Source organism: Pagrus major, chromosome 3, assembly GCF_040436345.1.
Source record: "Pagrus major chromosome 3, Pma_NU_1.0".
NCBI lineage: Eukaryota > Metazoa > Chordata > Actinopteri > Spariformes > Sparidae > Pagrus > Pagrus major.
The window spans coordinates 3,041,754-3,058,207 of record NC_133217.1 but is presented as its reverse complement, the minus strand read 5'-3'; the positions used below and the strand labels follow the sequence as shown (position 1 = coordinate 3,058,207).

At 45.7% G+C, this 16,454-nt stretch overlaps 1 protein-coding gene across 3 annotated transcripts; it reads left to right on the top strand.

Annotated features, from left to right (window-relative positions):
• Positions 1-3,498: 3,498 nt before the first annotated feature.
• On the top strand, positions 3,499-15,637 carry LOC140993660 (uncharacterized). 3 transcript variants are annotated; one of them, XR_012178676.1, is made up of 2 exons: positions 3,499-4,050; positions 4,442-4,500. XR_012178676.1 is itself a non-coding variant. In XM_073463167.1 (2 exons), the coding sequence occupies exon 2, from the start codon at positions 10,271-10,273 to the stop codon at positions 14,381-14,383; it is 4,113 nt and encodes a 1,370-aa protein (XP_073319268.1). In that variant the 5' UTR covers positions 3,499-4,050; positions 9,817-10,270; the 3' UTR covers positions 14,384-15,637. The 3 variants fall into 3 exon arrangements, 2 of the variants coding, with proteins under 2 accessions (XP_073319268.1, XP_073319267.1); XM_073463167.1 differs by lacking the exon at positions 4,442-4,500 and adding an exon at positions 9,817-15,637; XM_073463166.1 differs by lacking the exon at positions 3,499-4,050 and adding an exon at positions 9,817-15,637 and having other exon boundaries at positions 4,498-4,552.
• Positions 15,638-16,454: the final 817 nt, after the last annotated feature.

Sequence of the window (16,454 nt, the reverse complement as noted above, 5' to 3'; positions counted from 1 at the left end):
TACTTTAGCGACAAGTAAAGCTGTTTGTTCAGCTGAAGGAAAATATTTTCTTTATAATATTTGATCCAGTTTCACCAAAATCAGTGAATAAAGTTTAAAAAGTTCTCTGAAACACTTGATGACCTTCGTTTTACACATCCATGGCAGCGTCTAAAAAAATGAAGAGAGCGTTACAAACTCTAAAGTACCTACAAATCAACATTTTCTCCATTGTTGAGCCTGATATCTCACATATCGGTGAGACAAAGATAGAAACTGGGGTGAACTGTCCCTTTTTAAGAGCGTTTCAGAGTTTCTATCCATGCTGAAGAGGTAAAAACGAATCTTCGTTCAAGTGTTTTTCAGCGACGGCGGTCGTTGCTTCAGTGGGTCGTGGAGGAGGATGTGTTGTGACCTGACGGCACGAGGAAGGCTCGGTGGTTTAACGATGGAGACATCTCATTAATTTTTAAAAAGAGGAGGAGGGGGGGAGGGGGGATGTAAATGACACGTGGAAATTCAGTTGTATTTTTAATGTCTCATTTCTGCTCAAACCTTCAGAGGTCTGATACACATGTCGTAATCCATGTTCAGTTAATTGCTCCCCTGATAAAACTGTGTGTGTGTGTGTGCGCGAGGTTGTGTGTGTGTGTGTGTGTGTGTGTGTGTGTGTGTTAACCACTGGGTGGGGGGGCATGGGCATATTTGTATTCTCAAAGCTACTCTGCATACCTCAAATTGTATGATACATTTATTTATTACATCCCCCTTTATGTCTATTTCCAAGAATATCCAAACAAAGGTCTCACACACGTGCAAACCCTTTTGTTATTGGTGATCAATTCTTGCGTTTGTAGAAAACCTACTGTTTAATTGATAATAACAATAAAAAAAAATCCCACTAAAATGTGCGTGTGTGTGTGTGTCTTCTGTGAATAAATCTGTTATTTTGATTTCATTTGTACGTCGAGCTCAAAGAAATAAAACGAATGCGAGGATGTGTACTTTTTTCGTTGTGTAACGCACATTTTTACTATTTTCTTGGCATTTTAGATCAAACAATTAAATGTTTAATCAGAGAAATAAAACAGAAAGGCTTTCAGGGCTGCAGCAAACCATTATTTTACACATTTTTAGTCCATAAAATGTCACAAAAATGTAAAACTTGGAATCAAAAGTTCCCAGAGCTCAATGTGACATATTGGATGACCTGTTTTGTGTCTGATAACTAAAGATTTTTTTAGGTTACAAGGACATAAACTCAAGAAAAAGCTGCAAATCATCACATGTAAAGGATAACTCCACTAATTTCACACATTAAAGTGTGTTTACAGGTCTTGGAGAGTACAACTACACATGTAAACAAAAAAAAAAAAGTAGTATAAAGCCTTTAGTGGCTCCAGAGGAAGCTGCATGTGATCTGATGAATGACCACCAGTGATGTCACCCAGTGGCTAAGTTGAATTGTGGGTAATGTAGGCACCAGGTTTTAAAAAGGAATGTGTGGAATAAATAAAAAAGGCGATATCTCAGGTTTTTCTGAGAACAAGGTGGACTCTTCACGCCCAGTTTCATCAGTTTTGAGTCATGACTTTAAAGGACCAGTGTGCAGGATTTAGTGCCGCCTACTGGTGACGCTGCGGGTTGCATCCGCCTGAACAGCCCTCGTCTCAGCCCGTCCTACGATGGCCGCCAAAAAACACGAAAACTGGCGACATGGTGGAAGAGGACCTGCTTTCTCTCCGTAGATATAAAAGACTAATTGTAAACTAATGAAGACAGCAATTCTCAGTTTGAGGTGATGACACACTATATATATTTATATTACATTTTTGTAAATAGATCCTCCTGAATCACGCACACTGGACCTTTTAATTGTTTAATTTACAAAACCATTTTTATTTTGAATCGATCTGTAGAAGGATGTTTTGCTTTCTGGTGCTAAACCCAAACATTTATTCCAACTGTTGAATATCTGAAGTCGACTAATCTCGATTCAACCATGTCACAAATGTTTTAATATCTGACTTCATTAATTAAAATCAGGAACAATCTAATCAAAGTAAATAAGAGAAGAGAGTTCTGACATTTAAAGCCTGTTTTTGGTGTTTAACAGCTTTTCGTTTATCTTTGCTACGATCTCAAATCGCTGTGAGCGGATGAACGTCGAGTTTGTGATCTGTTGTGTTTCTGAGTTCAGCCCCTCCTCCCTGTGTTTCTGCACTCGGGGAGCAATTTGAGGCTCCACACGGGGGGATCGACACGCTGCATCTCCACTCCCACTAATTTAGCTCAAATTATTAATTCATCAAGTCATTAAATGAAGAAAAGGAGGGAATCGCAGGAGGAGATGGCCGTCTACTCGACACCGCAGCGACGTCTTTGTTAGTGATACGCGATGATATCGACGCCTCGTCAGTATCGGTCGATACGTCGGCTTTGAGGCGACAAAAGACAGACAGACTTTGATTATGTTCGACTGACACAAACCACTTTTTAAGGAGACCTGTGGACATTTCCTGATGTTCCTATGGCGACCAGAACTGGCTCAGGAGGTCGGACCATCTCCATCCTCGCTCGTGACGACCAGAACAGGAACCATGATGCACCTAAAGAAACGTAAAGTTGCAACATAAACAAACATTGAGTCTGAAATTATCTCTGGTTTTTCAGGAACGTACTCAGCTGACATTTATCTTGACGATTGGGGGTTGATGAGGGAGGTATGCACTCTACTGGGTGCCACTACAGTTTTATAGGCTGTAGGTTATTTTATGACATTATGAACGTGTGATGTGGAAACCAGGAGTGAAAGAGCATCTTTACACTGATACAAAGTCGACAAACCAACCAATCAACCAATCAGGAGACTTTGAGGAAACTCAAAACCTCGTATAATGACCCTTGTATTATAATATGTGGCGGACCCTGCCACCTTGCTAGCTTCAAATAGTCTTCAGTCTTCTATTTTACCTCATTAATATATTAAATATGAAAAATCTGAGTTTGAACGTCCTCTCCAAAACTACACCGCACCCCTTTAAGCCCGATGTTTATTTTATTTACTGTTTTCATGCAAAATATCAACACAAAAACAACAACAACAACAACAACACATGTTTATAGACGTTCATGTGCAAAACACTCCTGGAAGTGAAGCCAACTTGCAAAATCTCAGCTTTTCACTACTCTTTATCTCAACCACACACACACACACACACACACACGCACACACACACACACACACTGTAATGTTATGCAGCACGCGCCGTAATGATATCTTTAATTGACTCATTAACATTTCACACACTTAGTGTGAAAACACACACACACACACACACACTGTCATTAAGCCCCTCAGAGAGAGTGTGTGTGTGTGTGTGTGTAATAGTGTGCAAACATGCATGCCCGCGCGCGCACGTACACACACGCGCACACACAGGGAGCACACACACACACACACGCGCGCTGTTTATTCATTCATGAGCAGCATGCCGGACAGAAAGCATATTTCGCGGGCGCGGGGGCCGAGGCGGCTGTGAGCGGAGCGGCGGCGGCCGGACGGACCGACCTGTGCCGGGCTCTACCCGGAACCATTATGCAGACAGGAAACTACCATTTTAACGCGAGCAGCAGCAGCAGCGTCGACTACTACAGCGGGGGGACACCTGAAACCGACGAGGGCGGAAAACGGCCAGCAGCCGCGGAGAGCAAAGAGGGAAAAACACGACGGAGATAAAAAAAAAAAAAAACAACAAAAAAAAAAACAAAAGGCGCCGTGCGGGCAGGAGACGAGCCTGCGGGGCCGCTCGAGCCTGCGGGACGGAGGCGGCAGACAATGGACGCGGCGGAGCAGCAGGCCAGCGGAAATAGTTTTTGTTAGCGAGTGAAAGGCAGCAGCAGCCCTCCCGGGCCGATGGACAGCCAGGCCTCTCGCAGTGTTTTTCCACGGATGAAGAAAAAAGGCCCCGCCGACGGGCAGTAGGGACCCCGCTCTCCCGGCGCTCTCCCAGCTCCATGTTTTCTCCCTCGTACTTCCACGCGTGTGAGCCGGTCGTCGCGTGCTACAAGGTAAAAAACAAACAAAAAAAACAAACAAAAACAAAAACAAAAGCCGCTCACAGGCAGGTAGCGTGTCGGCTAATTGTGCTAGCTGCCAATGCTAAGCGAAGCTAACGGCGCAGCTAAGCTGCTAGCAGCGCTGGGATACCCCCCCCCCCCCCCTTTATATATCTTTTCACTTGTTGTTATCAGGATTATAAACGATGTGAAACACGTTTTAACTTAATTTAAAACACCTTTCCCTCTGCGAGTGTTTACATTCAGCACTAATTATGCGAGTTCACGACCGTTATGTGCAACATTTTGTTAGCTAGCTGAGCGATGAGGGATGCTAGCAGCGAGTGGTATCAGTCATCTCTACCCGGCTAACACGCTCCCTCATCGGTACATCTTGTTTCAGGCTGCCGACCTGAGGTCACCGGTTGTCGGCGGAGAAAGCGAGCAGTGTCCCCCCCCCCCCCCCCCCCGCAGCTGCGGTCCAGCCGGGGGCTCCGTACCTGTGGATGAGCCGGTAAGATGGAGACAACATGCGATCACACACACCTCCAGATTGTCAAACTCGGCTTGATTAGCTTCAGTTCGTCGCTTGTGCTCCACTCGCAAGCTGTGTGATGTTATCGGCATTAACAGGGAGGTTAATCCAGGTGCACATTACTGTATGTGAGCTGTCATCGCATGCTGCTTGTGTCAGTGTGGACAAAGTTATCTTCAAGTAGGATGAACAGTGTGTCAGCAGGTTACTGACACACCTGGTCACTTCTGCAGGAGCATCAGCTGATCCGAGTACTTACAGGTCACTCGTGTAACTGTCAGCAGCCATGTAAGGATGTTATTAAACTTTAATTACCTGCTTCTCTTGGCTGATGCACAGGATGTGATGAAAACACAGGTGTTACCGACCACGCCAGGCTTGTTAAGTTAGAAAATCTCCAAATTTAAAGCATTTAAGTGGTGAAACATGAGTTCAGCACCGCTATCATCCATCAAAAATGCATCTACAGAGCAAAACAAGTCATTTTTGACGGCGCTTGAGTATGAAATATGTCAGGGAGTAGTTTTTAAACAGTCTGTTGGATTACTGGAACAAGAAGAAACTGTTAGAAGAAGCGTTGATAGGTTATCTTTAAGTATTTATTTAAATCTAACATCCAAAACAAATCCTCCGCCATCATCTTGTCGGTCAGCTCTCCTCGAGGCCTGAACACGCCGGGGACGTGACACAAATACTCGCCTCCCAATATGTCGCATTAAAACTACACGCGCCGAATTTGTGACAGTGTGCCCCACATGTAAACGTGCGACGCAGGTAAATTATCACATCAAAATGATGCTCGCTGAGCTCCAAGAGAGCCCCGAGGGTCTCTGACCGGCTCGCTGACAGGTGTAGAGAGGTCGATTTGATGTGTTAAATCACTGACGTTACAAACAAACTGATAACGAAGGCGGCGGTAGAGCAGCAATTCACACGTTCTACAATTACTGTTATTATCAATGTAGTCTGGTGGATTTGAAGAGAGCACTGATGGATGTAACAGCTTCGGTTCACCGTCAGTATATCCAACATATAGCAGCAATCGAGGTTACTCATCCCAAGCCACCGTTGTCGTATTAAATTTTGTGTCCTGTGTCATCTAACGCGGGGGGATGACGGACGATAACAATCAACAGGGCCGCCATTTTCATGAGTTGTGACGTAATGTTAGTTTCTAAGACCTTTACTGTCATCGCTGTGTAAGACAGGTAACACTGACCACTGTGGCGAGTCGAGCTGATACCAGTAACACAACCGGTAATTTTGTGTTTTTAAAAAGAAGTTCCTGACCTGTAGTTTCTGCACACCTGAGGTTAACAAAGGCTCAAATGTAGCGAGCAAAGATTTAATAATCCACGGCTCTAATAAGATATGTTGTGTGAATGCTCGTGGATCCATCCTCCCTCCTCCTGGATATATTGGCTTTAATTTCACTGACACAGATAATTAGCCGGTAATGCAATTTATTGGCCGATATATCATCAGCATCAGTTAAACCTACTTACAGCAGAGTATCTTTTAAAAACCACCTCCGCTCCAGATCTTCTCTGAAGTGCCGTCAGGGTCACAGGACGTTTTCTGAAACCACAACATTGAAACACATAAAAAAGTAAATGTATAATATCACATCCAGTTTGCGCTCCCTGTGCTCATGAAGATAGAAAACAGCAGCATGTCATACTTCATTTCACATGACAGCTTGACAGCTCTGTAATTGCTTTGGTCGTGAGATTCCCGCGACCTGAAAATGGGAGTCAAGGGCGAGGATAGAAACCCTGCTGCGTTCAGGAGCGCTGCACGCCGACGAGTTGTGCATTTTTTCACATGTTGGAGAAGAGCGACACTTAAACTCTCAGGGAAAGATGTCTCACGGTTGATTTACTGATGAAGACGTACAGTAGTTGTTGATACGAAGCAGTCAAGGTGGTTTCACCTTCTGTGTTTCCGCCGTAATGTTTAAAACGCAAGAAAAAACCTTCGTCGTCCGGCTGAAAGTGCCTCGGTAAGTAGGGCTTTAAAAGATCAAACACAACAGAATTATTTTGTTTGTGGAACAATTTAACAATCGACCGTTCAAACACAACAGAGAAGCTCGTTCAGGCGCCGACGCTCCAGACATTTGGCGTCTTATTACTCAGGAACAGACTCTTACAGTTTTTGGTCCTCGCTGTACTCGACCTGCTCCTTATCGTTGCCGTGTGTGATGTATGACCTCGTTACATCAATATATCGGAATATTACCGTTATTACAATACGATTAGTGCAACGCAGGGGTCGATCGATAAGGATTTTAACGGCTGATACCGAAAAACCACCTATACAAATAATCAAAAATGCTGAATATCGGCCCCGATAATCTGTCTACACGTTGTGCAGTTCGCTTATTGTTTTCCCTTCTTTGGTAAAAAAGGCTGCTGATCATTTAGCTGCTGATTCCTTGGAAATAAACCAACAAGCAGGGACTTTTTTTTGAAGGTTAAAATAGTGTCACGTGAACTCATGACTCATTAACCTACCAGCTAGTTTCTTGCATTCACCTGGATGTAACAGGTGTGAATAGTTACCTCAGCAGCCTCACGTCACCCTGCTACTAACTAAAGAATAATTAACACATCTGTGGAGCTGCAGTTTGTGTCTTCAGGGTGAAGCTTGTGTTTTTCTTTATTACATATTTATTATAAAGTTAAGAAAAGTCTGTGTTGTTTTTAAGTTGTTGTTGTTCATCCCAGTGAGGCAAACTGGTAACTGAGCAGAATTTAGATTGATTTGCTTTTGTGCCGAGTAGTTTGTTTTGTGGTTTGTGTTTGGGGAGCGTGATTGTTGTAAATGTTACGGTTGACAAATGTTTGTTTTTGTCAATTTCAATTTGAAGCTGGCTGCAGCTTCTGGACCGCACGCCCGACCAGAACGCTCAGAGAATCTGATGTCCGGGATTATCTCAGGAAACGGCGTCTATACGTAGCGACGGCGCTTATAGGAGCCAGAGGACGGTTTCACCACTTGTTTAAGTGTTGTGGTTTATCGGCTTTCCAGCTGTTATCTCCTTGTAGCATTCAGGAGTTTTCCACAGACACAAACCAGCTTTAAGTAACAGCAGATTTCAGTATGTTTCAGGAGGAAATCAGCATTTAGTTTGGGTTTTATCAGTCTTATTTCTGCTGTATTTTGAGGACTTCTTAGATGCAGGGTGAGCCTACGTCGTCCCTGATGTCGCTCTGCTGAGCTTCAGACTGTACGCAGATGTGACAGCACACATGAGGATGTTTGGCTTCTCTGGTTTCTGTCTCAGGGGAGAGCCGCTCATGTCGAGCGCTCTGTGGAAGGAAGCCACAGGAAGGTCAGAGTGAAGAGCAGAATTAACCCCGGTTTATTAAAAAGATGTGTCACCCAGGCGAGTCAGACGAACGGGAACATATGTCTGATTTCTGTTTTCGGGGCTTTTATGCTAATGTTCTGGACAGGAAGAAAAGGGCAGGTTATTTCCTACAGTGAAGGAGATACGCGTCTTTTCTTATCGTAACAAAAGGCGTCATTGTAATCAGATTAACGTCATATTTGCTGTCAAGATAGGTGCGTTTTGTCGAAGACCAGTCGCAACCGCTCTGCGTGTCCAGTGCTTCACGACTGAGTTACATCAGACACTAGAAATGACACTACACACATCACTTTCTATATTAATAGCAAAGTGCTGCATTCCTCGATGGCCTAACGGTATCGAGCTACTGCTCCGTGTGGTGACCCACATTTGTATGAATACATTTCCTCCCTAATTGTTTATAAAAAAACCTTGGAGATGGAGACACGGAGCAGGAACATAATCAGGAAAGTTAATGAAAAATGCCAATCAGATTGAATGTTTGACAGAAGGGGATTAACTGAGCTTGAATGTCGAGTCTCAGCAGCACGTTTTCCCTCTCACACACACAAAGACACTGTCCACCAGACCACCTTTTTTTATCTGGCATTTAGCTGTGTGTGTGTGAGTGTGTGTTTGTGCGAGTGTGTGTGTGTGTGTGTGTGTTTGAGCCGACGGGCAGCCATGTTATCCAGCAGGAGCTGGACAGGAGTCGTGTGGCATTTTGAGCCACCGCTCTCTTTTCTTTTCCCTCTCCAGGCTCTGCTTGTCACACTCACTACTGTTGAAATGTATCAGCTGAACGGTATCTCCACAATATAAAGTAATAAAAAAAACAACTATTTTAATAACTGGTTGTTTTGTATATTGCACAAACATTTCAGTTTCATAAATGGAAACCAGTAAATGAAAGTTTGTATGTAGAATTTGCAAATCTTATTTTTGTTGTTAGTGTTTATTTTTCTTGATTACAACAAAACATTTATGTGATTAACACATTTAAAGTTCATTCATCCAGTCTATGTATAATACCACGTTTACACCAAAATTAGCGTGTTTATGCAGGTTTTTTAACCTTGGTGTTTGACTTTTTCATGTTGCTGGAAGACGAGTTTGCCTTCCTGTTTTTATTTCCGCGGGGACGGTAGAGAGAAACAGATCATACAGCTCATCAGACGACATCCAGAAGACGTTAAAACTTGTTTAAAAAGTCGTAATCAATAACAATCTGAGTTAGACGCATCCATCGTCTGTCAGTCTTCATTTTCCCCGAGAGATTTCAGACCCAGTGACGGACAAAACTGCATCGTGAAAGTGATGTTTATAGGGAGCCAGTCACTGTGCAAATGTAATAATACGTTAAAGCAAAAATAACCTTGTGTATTGCCATGTTTTAATATGCAACATTAAAATACAGCCGGGCACAGTTTGCCCATAAAGAAGATTAAAAACTTAAGATAACACTTTTCAAAAGTCAAGTTATACGCTTACAGGCAGCTGTTGTTTTTTTTTAATCTGGTTAAACAAACAATCAAATGTAGAGTTTGTAAAAGAAAATACAAAACAATAGCTGTAACAAGGGGTATTCAGTGTATATAGGGAAAACAGTGACACATTTTGTCTTACCTATAGTCGGACATTGTCAACATGCATGTGCTCTCAGCCAAACCTGAACTGTTTATATTCAGCTGAATCACTGATGTTGTTTATTCAGGAGGCTTCTCCTTTGAGACGTTAAGCATCCTGCATTTTGAGGCACCGAGGGCAAGAAAAGCAGTTCAGTGTTGTTGAACTCTCTGTGCCAAAACTGTTTAGTTTATCTTCTCCGTATCAAGTCACTGAATCACTAAACACTGTTGTCTTTTTTTTTCTTCTTCTCATTTTTCAGGCTGTCCGAAGAACTCCATGAAGGGACAGACGGGCAGTGACGCAGTGGTTCACCCTCCACTGAAGTAACGGACACACTCCACTTCATGGGACTTGCTGACCTTATTTCCAAAATCAGCACACGGTTATGGAACACTTGAAAGAAACACTACAGACTGTTTTTTTTAGTATAGTTTAGCTTATTGCCTATTTATGACCTTTTTTTGTAACGTCCCACAGAAGCACTTGAATGCTTCACTCTTGAATGAAGAGTAAACGCATTAGTGAATCATTTATGTGACAAAAACAAGCATCGGCTTTTGGTGGATTAAAAGTGGCTTGTTGGAAGTTTGAGGGAGTCACACCTGGACTACCTCTGAAAATCACACCTTGTCACGTTGACAAGGGTCGACTGCTGTTTTCAGCAGTTAAAGACTTTGTGTACGTGGCTTTGCGGCACCTTGCTAGATCTGAAGATGTTTCAGTTCAGCAAGTACCCGATGGACATTCTAGAGATGCTAAGTGGACACCAAGCCCACCAGTTCAAAGGGCTTGGATTAGAACGACAACTGAGCCACCAGCAGCAGGTCCAGCTGCAGCATCAGCAGCAGCTCCAACAGCAGCACCAGCCCTCCGCTGACACCTCTGGAAGCCTCCTGTCCGGCCTCGGACTGGGATCCCTCCAGAGTTCTCGGAGTAATGCCTTCGCTGACTCCTCGTCGTTATTCGCCAAAATGAGCGCCCCTCCCCCGCCCATCTCCCACCAGAGCCAGTCGTCCTCTTCGTCCCACAGCTCCAGAAAGTCCAGTAAGATGAGCAGCAGTAGCAGCGGGAGTGGGAGCTCCTCGTCGGGGTACCCCCAGTTCCTGCGGCCTTTTCACCCGGCCGAGGCGGCGCTGGCACAGGAGCAGCTCCACTCCGGGATGGGACGTTTTGACTTTGGTGGGAGCAGCAGCGGGGGAAGCGCAGGGGTCATCGGAGGGGTCGTCACACCTGCGCCTCCGCCTCCCCCACTGCATCCAGGTCTCTCTGTCCCCCAGCCTTCCCCTGGTCCCCCCTCTTCCTCACCCTCTCCTTCCACGTCTTCAGCCTCCAACAACCCCTCTGGCAGCACTGCAGTCCCCTTAGTCGGCCAGTCTGACCCCCGCAGCCTCCACCAGCAGTTCAGCTGCATGCTTGCGGCTAACCAGTACTTCCTGTCCGGCGTCCCCACCAACAGCAGCCTGGAGCAGTTCCTCGTCCAGCAAGGCACTCACAACCACTTGGGTCTGGGTCTGAGCCAAGGGGCCACGGATTCAAACTCGGCCCTGGCCCCTCCTCCAGCCCTCCACTCCTCCCACAGCCACAGCCACACAGCTCCACAGCCTCAGCAGCAACAACAACAGCTGACCCCTCATGCCTTATCTCATCCACACAGCCACACTCACCACCCGCACCCTCTCCACCCGGCCCCCCAGCCTGCCCCACTGGGTGGCTTTGATTTCCAAGGCATTCCAGTCCTTTCCTCTAACCAAATAGCATCACTAATGCAGCAAGAGGCCGGTCTTCCCCTCCCCCTGCCCCTGCACCTGTCGCTCTCTAAAGACGATGCAGGAAAGGCGGGAGACAGCTCGTCTACATCCACGTCAAGTGGAGGGAGCAGGAGGAAAAAAGCGATGGCGGGCTACCTGCCGCAGAGGAAAGCGGAAAGTAGTAGCCACAGTCACAGCCATAGCAGCAGCAGTGTTAGTAACTGCCACAACAGCAGCTCGAGTGGGCACAGTCAAAGCTCCTCGTCAGGCCTCGTGGGGGGAGGATCTGGGATAAGTGGCATCGGAAGCGAGCCACAGCATTCTTCTCTCCTCTCATCCTCATCGCAGTCATCCTCCACTGTCTCCTCCTCTTCGTCTGCCCCTCCTTCCTCTAACTCCACCTCTGTGCTTGTAGCCAACGGTAGCCAACAGTTGTCCAAATCCCGAGAAAGCCACAGTAATAGTTCATCTGGCCAGCCCGAACCAGAACCTCTTTACCACTGTGGTGAATGTGGTAAAACCTTCACTCACCTCTCCAGCCTTCGAAGGCATCTCCGCAGCCACGGCCTGACACCAGAAAGCCAAAGCAGGAAGTCGGACTGTAACTCCCCCAGCCCAGAGAGGATATTCTGCTGTGGTGAGTGTGGGAAAAGATTTAAAAAGAGGGGTCATCTTATCCAACATAGTGTCACCCACTCAGAAAACCGGCCTTTTGTCTGCAACATCTGCCAAAAGTCCTTCAACCGTCGAGAGTCGCTTACAAGACACGAGAAGATTCACGACGAGAAGCCTTTTCGATGCCCGGCCTGCGGGCGTTGCTTCCGTGAGAGCACCTCTCTCCTCAATCATGCTGCTTCGGGTGCCTGTGGAAAACCTCCTCGGAGTTCAAAAAACCGGACTGGCACTGGAAGGAGTGCCTCATCCAACCCCAGCAGCAGTAAGATGGGAAGCAGTGGAGACAGGGTAGGAATTTCAAATGATGCAGCACCAATGGCAAATGACAAGTATGCAACAGATTATTCTAGAAATCGCTACCAGAACCAGTCATCCTACAACAGCGTGGTTGACGACTACAGACGATCACAATCACAATCGTCTCTGTACCCCTCAGACAGTACGCTAGCCAGTGACATGAACAACCAAACTTTACGGAAGGCCCCTTTAGCCCCAACTCTTCATCCCCATCCTCAGAGCCAGCAACATCACCACCACCACCCACCGCAGCAGCAACAACAACAGCCCCACCTCCCCCTCTCCTCCCTATTGGATGATTCGGAGGATGAGGTCACCAGCAGTGCGATGTCGGCCATCGCTGCTGCAGCCGCAGCCTCCTGTGATATAAACACAGAAAGCCGGGAAGGAGAGAGGAGGGATATCATCGGAGGCCTGCTGGGGGGGTTGGGGTTTAACATGGGTGGACCTTCATCAACATCCAGCCTCAACGGTTCCACCATGCCTTTAACCCACCCCAGCCAGCCCCACACGAAGCCCAGGAGGCCGAGGAAGCCCAGAGAGAAAAGGGACCCAAGCAGCATCGTCAGGAGAAGAAGGAGCCCGGCTCCTCCGGGGGACGGCTCAGAACGGCCGTATTGCTGTCAGATCTGTGGCAAACGCTTCCGGAGGGCAGAGACCCTGCGGCGCCACAACCGCGTCCACACAGGGGAGAAGCCCCACGCCTGTGACGTCTGTGGTAAAATGTTCCGTGAGCCTTTCCACCTCACCAAGCACCTCACCGTGCACTCTGGTCAAAAAAACTACAAATGCAACCTGTGTGGGAAGATGTTTGCCTATGCACAGAGTCTGGTGAGACACGGGAAGCTGCATAGAAGAGGAGAGATCGACAACCAGGGGAGGAGAGTCAAAGGTGCTGCTGCTGCTGCCATCAGTCAAGTCGCCAGCTCAGGGACCTCTGACTACTTCTCATCCTGCTCCCAAGGAGAGAAGTCTCCAACACATGGCACCCCCTCTCAGAGGCTTTATACCTGCACCGTGTGCTGGAAATCCTTCCGCCACTACTTCCATTTGACGGCACATCAACAGACTGTCCATGGCGGCGGAGTCGGGCTGGAAAAGTCCTTTCGTTGTGAAGTCTGCGGCAAAGCCTTCGCCTACTCCAACAGCCTAGTACGCCACAAGTTGTCTCAGCATGGCCTCGACCGAAACGGCCAGCGTGTCAACCAGTCCCAACCCACCGGATACTCGCCGCTCTTCTATGATTCTGGATCAGGTCCCAACTATGCTGGGTCATCGCACATGCATCAAGGGGCCTCTGGGCAGCAACAACAACCACAACAACCGCAACAACAACAGCAACCGCAGCAGCAGCAGCAACAACAGCAGCAGCAGCTGCAACACCCTTTTCAGTACCGCTCAAAAAACTTCCAAAAAAGGCATGGGCAAACAAGAAAGCACCGAAAAAAAAAAAGGCGAGTGGTTATCCACAGCATCATGAGAGACGGAAAGCTGGTGGGCGTCCCCCTGAGTAAAGACACCCGCAGGAAGCTGCTGATGCTGAGGAAGAGGAGAGGCAAACTGCAAGCACAGCTCAACAAAAAAAAGATGCTGGCCCAGCTGAGGGTAAAGGGCGGCGTGATGAAGGTGAAGTCGTGGTCTGGAGGTGCGGTCAGAGTCACCGGGCTCACTTCAATGGACATCCCCATCAAGCGATTCCCCTGCCCCATCTGCCCCAGCACCACATACGCCAAGCAGGGTTCTCTGCTGGTCCACTACGCCACCAGGCACCCGCCAAGAAACTCAGGCCGCCACGCCCGTCTGCGGTGCCAGGTGTGTGGGAGACGCACCAGCTCATTACACAAAGCCTTGAAACACAGGGGCCGGCATCTAAAACAAGCTGCATTCCAGTGCCGCAAATGCCGACACCGCTTCTGGAACCCGGTGCTTCTGGCCCGCCACAAGTTCTGCTGTCGGGGGCCAACCACCAGCAGCGGGGGTGGCGCCTGGGGACTGGTGAAGCCGTCACACGACCAGTCAGATAGTGACCATTCACCGGTTCAGCTAACGGTCCCAGTTCTGGTCCAGCCTGAGAGATCAACAGTTCTGACTGAGTACAGTCAGTAAAAAAACAGTTTTCTAGACTAGAATGTTTTTATGTTTATTTTTTTTAAATAATCCAAGAAGCAAGCAAGAGCTAGCAAGTTTTTAACAGAAAAGACGGGAGGATGGGGAGGGTTAGTGTAACTACTGTAATATCCCCACACCCCTCCCGGTCCTAACGTACTACAGCAGAGGTGGTTGATAAATTAACGTGGACTTCAAAAGGCCCAAAATCAGAACCACCCTCAATATCTGCCCGCCCCCCTTCGCCTCAGGTGGAGGAAGTTTAGACCACGTGACGATTTTAGTAGCACCTGTTTGACAAATGCATTAATCCAGCGTCCTTTCCATCATCCTTTTTTTATTTTTAATCTTCCCTTTAGCAGTGTTTGCGCATAAACATGGATTGGATGCCTATTGTAGAAGTGAGGTACCTTTTAGTACCGATTTATTTTTTCAAATTGTTTTCACATTATTCACAGTTAAACAGTATAGTCCGTGTCTCTTGCTCTGTATGTGTTTATTTGTTACCCCAGTGGAGAATCTCTCACCTTTTTTATAAAGAGATCTGCCCTCAAGATAAATTAATCTTTAAAGAAAAAGAAAAATCCTGACCCGACGGTCTAAGAGTGCTTATTAAATCGGTAAAGGGTCTCTCTGTCACAAAAAAGGCAATACCTAGTCGATGTGCTAAAGTGACCGAAGGAGGAGAAAAAAGGAGTTGGGACAAAACAGAAAAGTGTTCGTGAACTTGTTTTTAATGTACACTACTTTTGTCATTGTTTAAAGAGGCGTGGACGGAGAGAAAACACGACTCAAACTGTTAATGTGTTCAGGATTTGAAAAGGACAACAGAAATAACCGGAGTGTACTGTACAATTGGTATTATATTTTATTATATATTGATTATTTGCTGTTTTTTACTCCAAGTATCATTTCTTTTATCATTGTTGGTATTGTACGGGTGGGAGGGATTGAGTCGGGGACTATCTTTGTAAAACAGCGGGGTGAGTATATGTATCGATGTGATATTTTTTTCCCCTTCCTGTACCTCTTTTACCCAACTCCCTAAAAGCCACAGTTATGCCCAATTTTTGTAACAAAAGCGTGTACACATAGTTCATTACTTAGGTTCTGTCCAGACGTGTTTTTTCTTTTTTTTTTTTTCCTGTAAAACTAAAACATGTAATATTATTACTAAATTACTATCCTTTTCTTTGCCTAAAAGTGAGTTGTTGAAAACCCTCAAATCAATAAAAAAAAAAATCTGAAACGTTACGTCCACTGTTGGTTTATGTGAAAAATCTGGAAATTCCACACTAAGAAATAATAATCATGTTTGTACTTCCAAGTATTAAATAGAGGTAATGAAAACGCTGCAAGGTTTTTATTTTATGTCCTTAATTTTCTTGGTTTCCAGGAAAAAAAAAAAATATCTACAACTCCAATTCCTAAAATGTTGAATGTTGTAAATAAAAACAGAAAGCAAACATTTGCAAATTCTTTTTTGACCTATATTTAATGTTCAAACTGATAAACTTTATTGTTTTTGTAAATATACACTCTATGAATTGTATTTCTGCAACACGCAAAGTGATTGAGGGTGTAATTCTCACACCCTTGTACAGTTTCGGTTGTAGCTGGTGTGTTTTTCTTTTTTAATTTGCTCTGCAGCCACTAAAACGGGGATTATTGGGGAGAACACGACGCTGCGAGGTCACTTTTATCTTCTAAAAGTCTGTAAATGGTATATTTTCTCCATCCTAGGGAGAAATTTTATCCAACATCTGTCAGACTTGCTGATGCTGAAATCAAAAGGGCTGTACAGATATTATCAGAGTTTCATTTTTGAACTGAACTTGTTGAACTTGTTTTAATCTGGAGGTTAACCAACAGCGGTGAGTTCAAAGGCGGTCGGTTTAACCAAACCACATGAAAAAACATGCCAACTTCCCCTTTAGTGGTTTGTAAGACAGCTGCGGTTTTATTCATGATATCCGCTTCTCATGTTTCTGCCTAACCACACCAAAACAATGAAGGTGAATGTGATTGAATTTATAATGCTTTAACGCTTCGGAAAACTACAATCTGATTA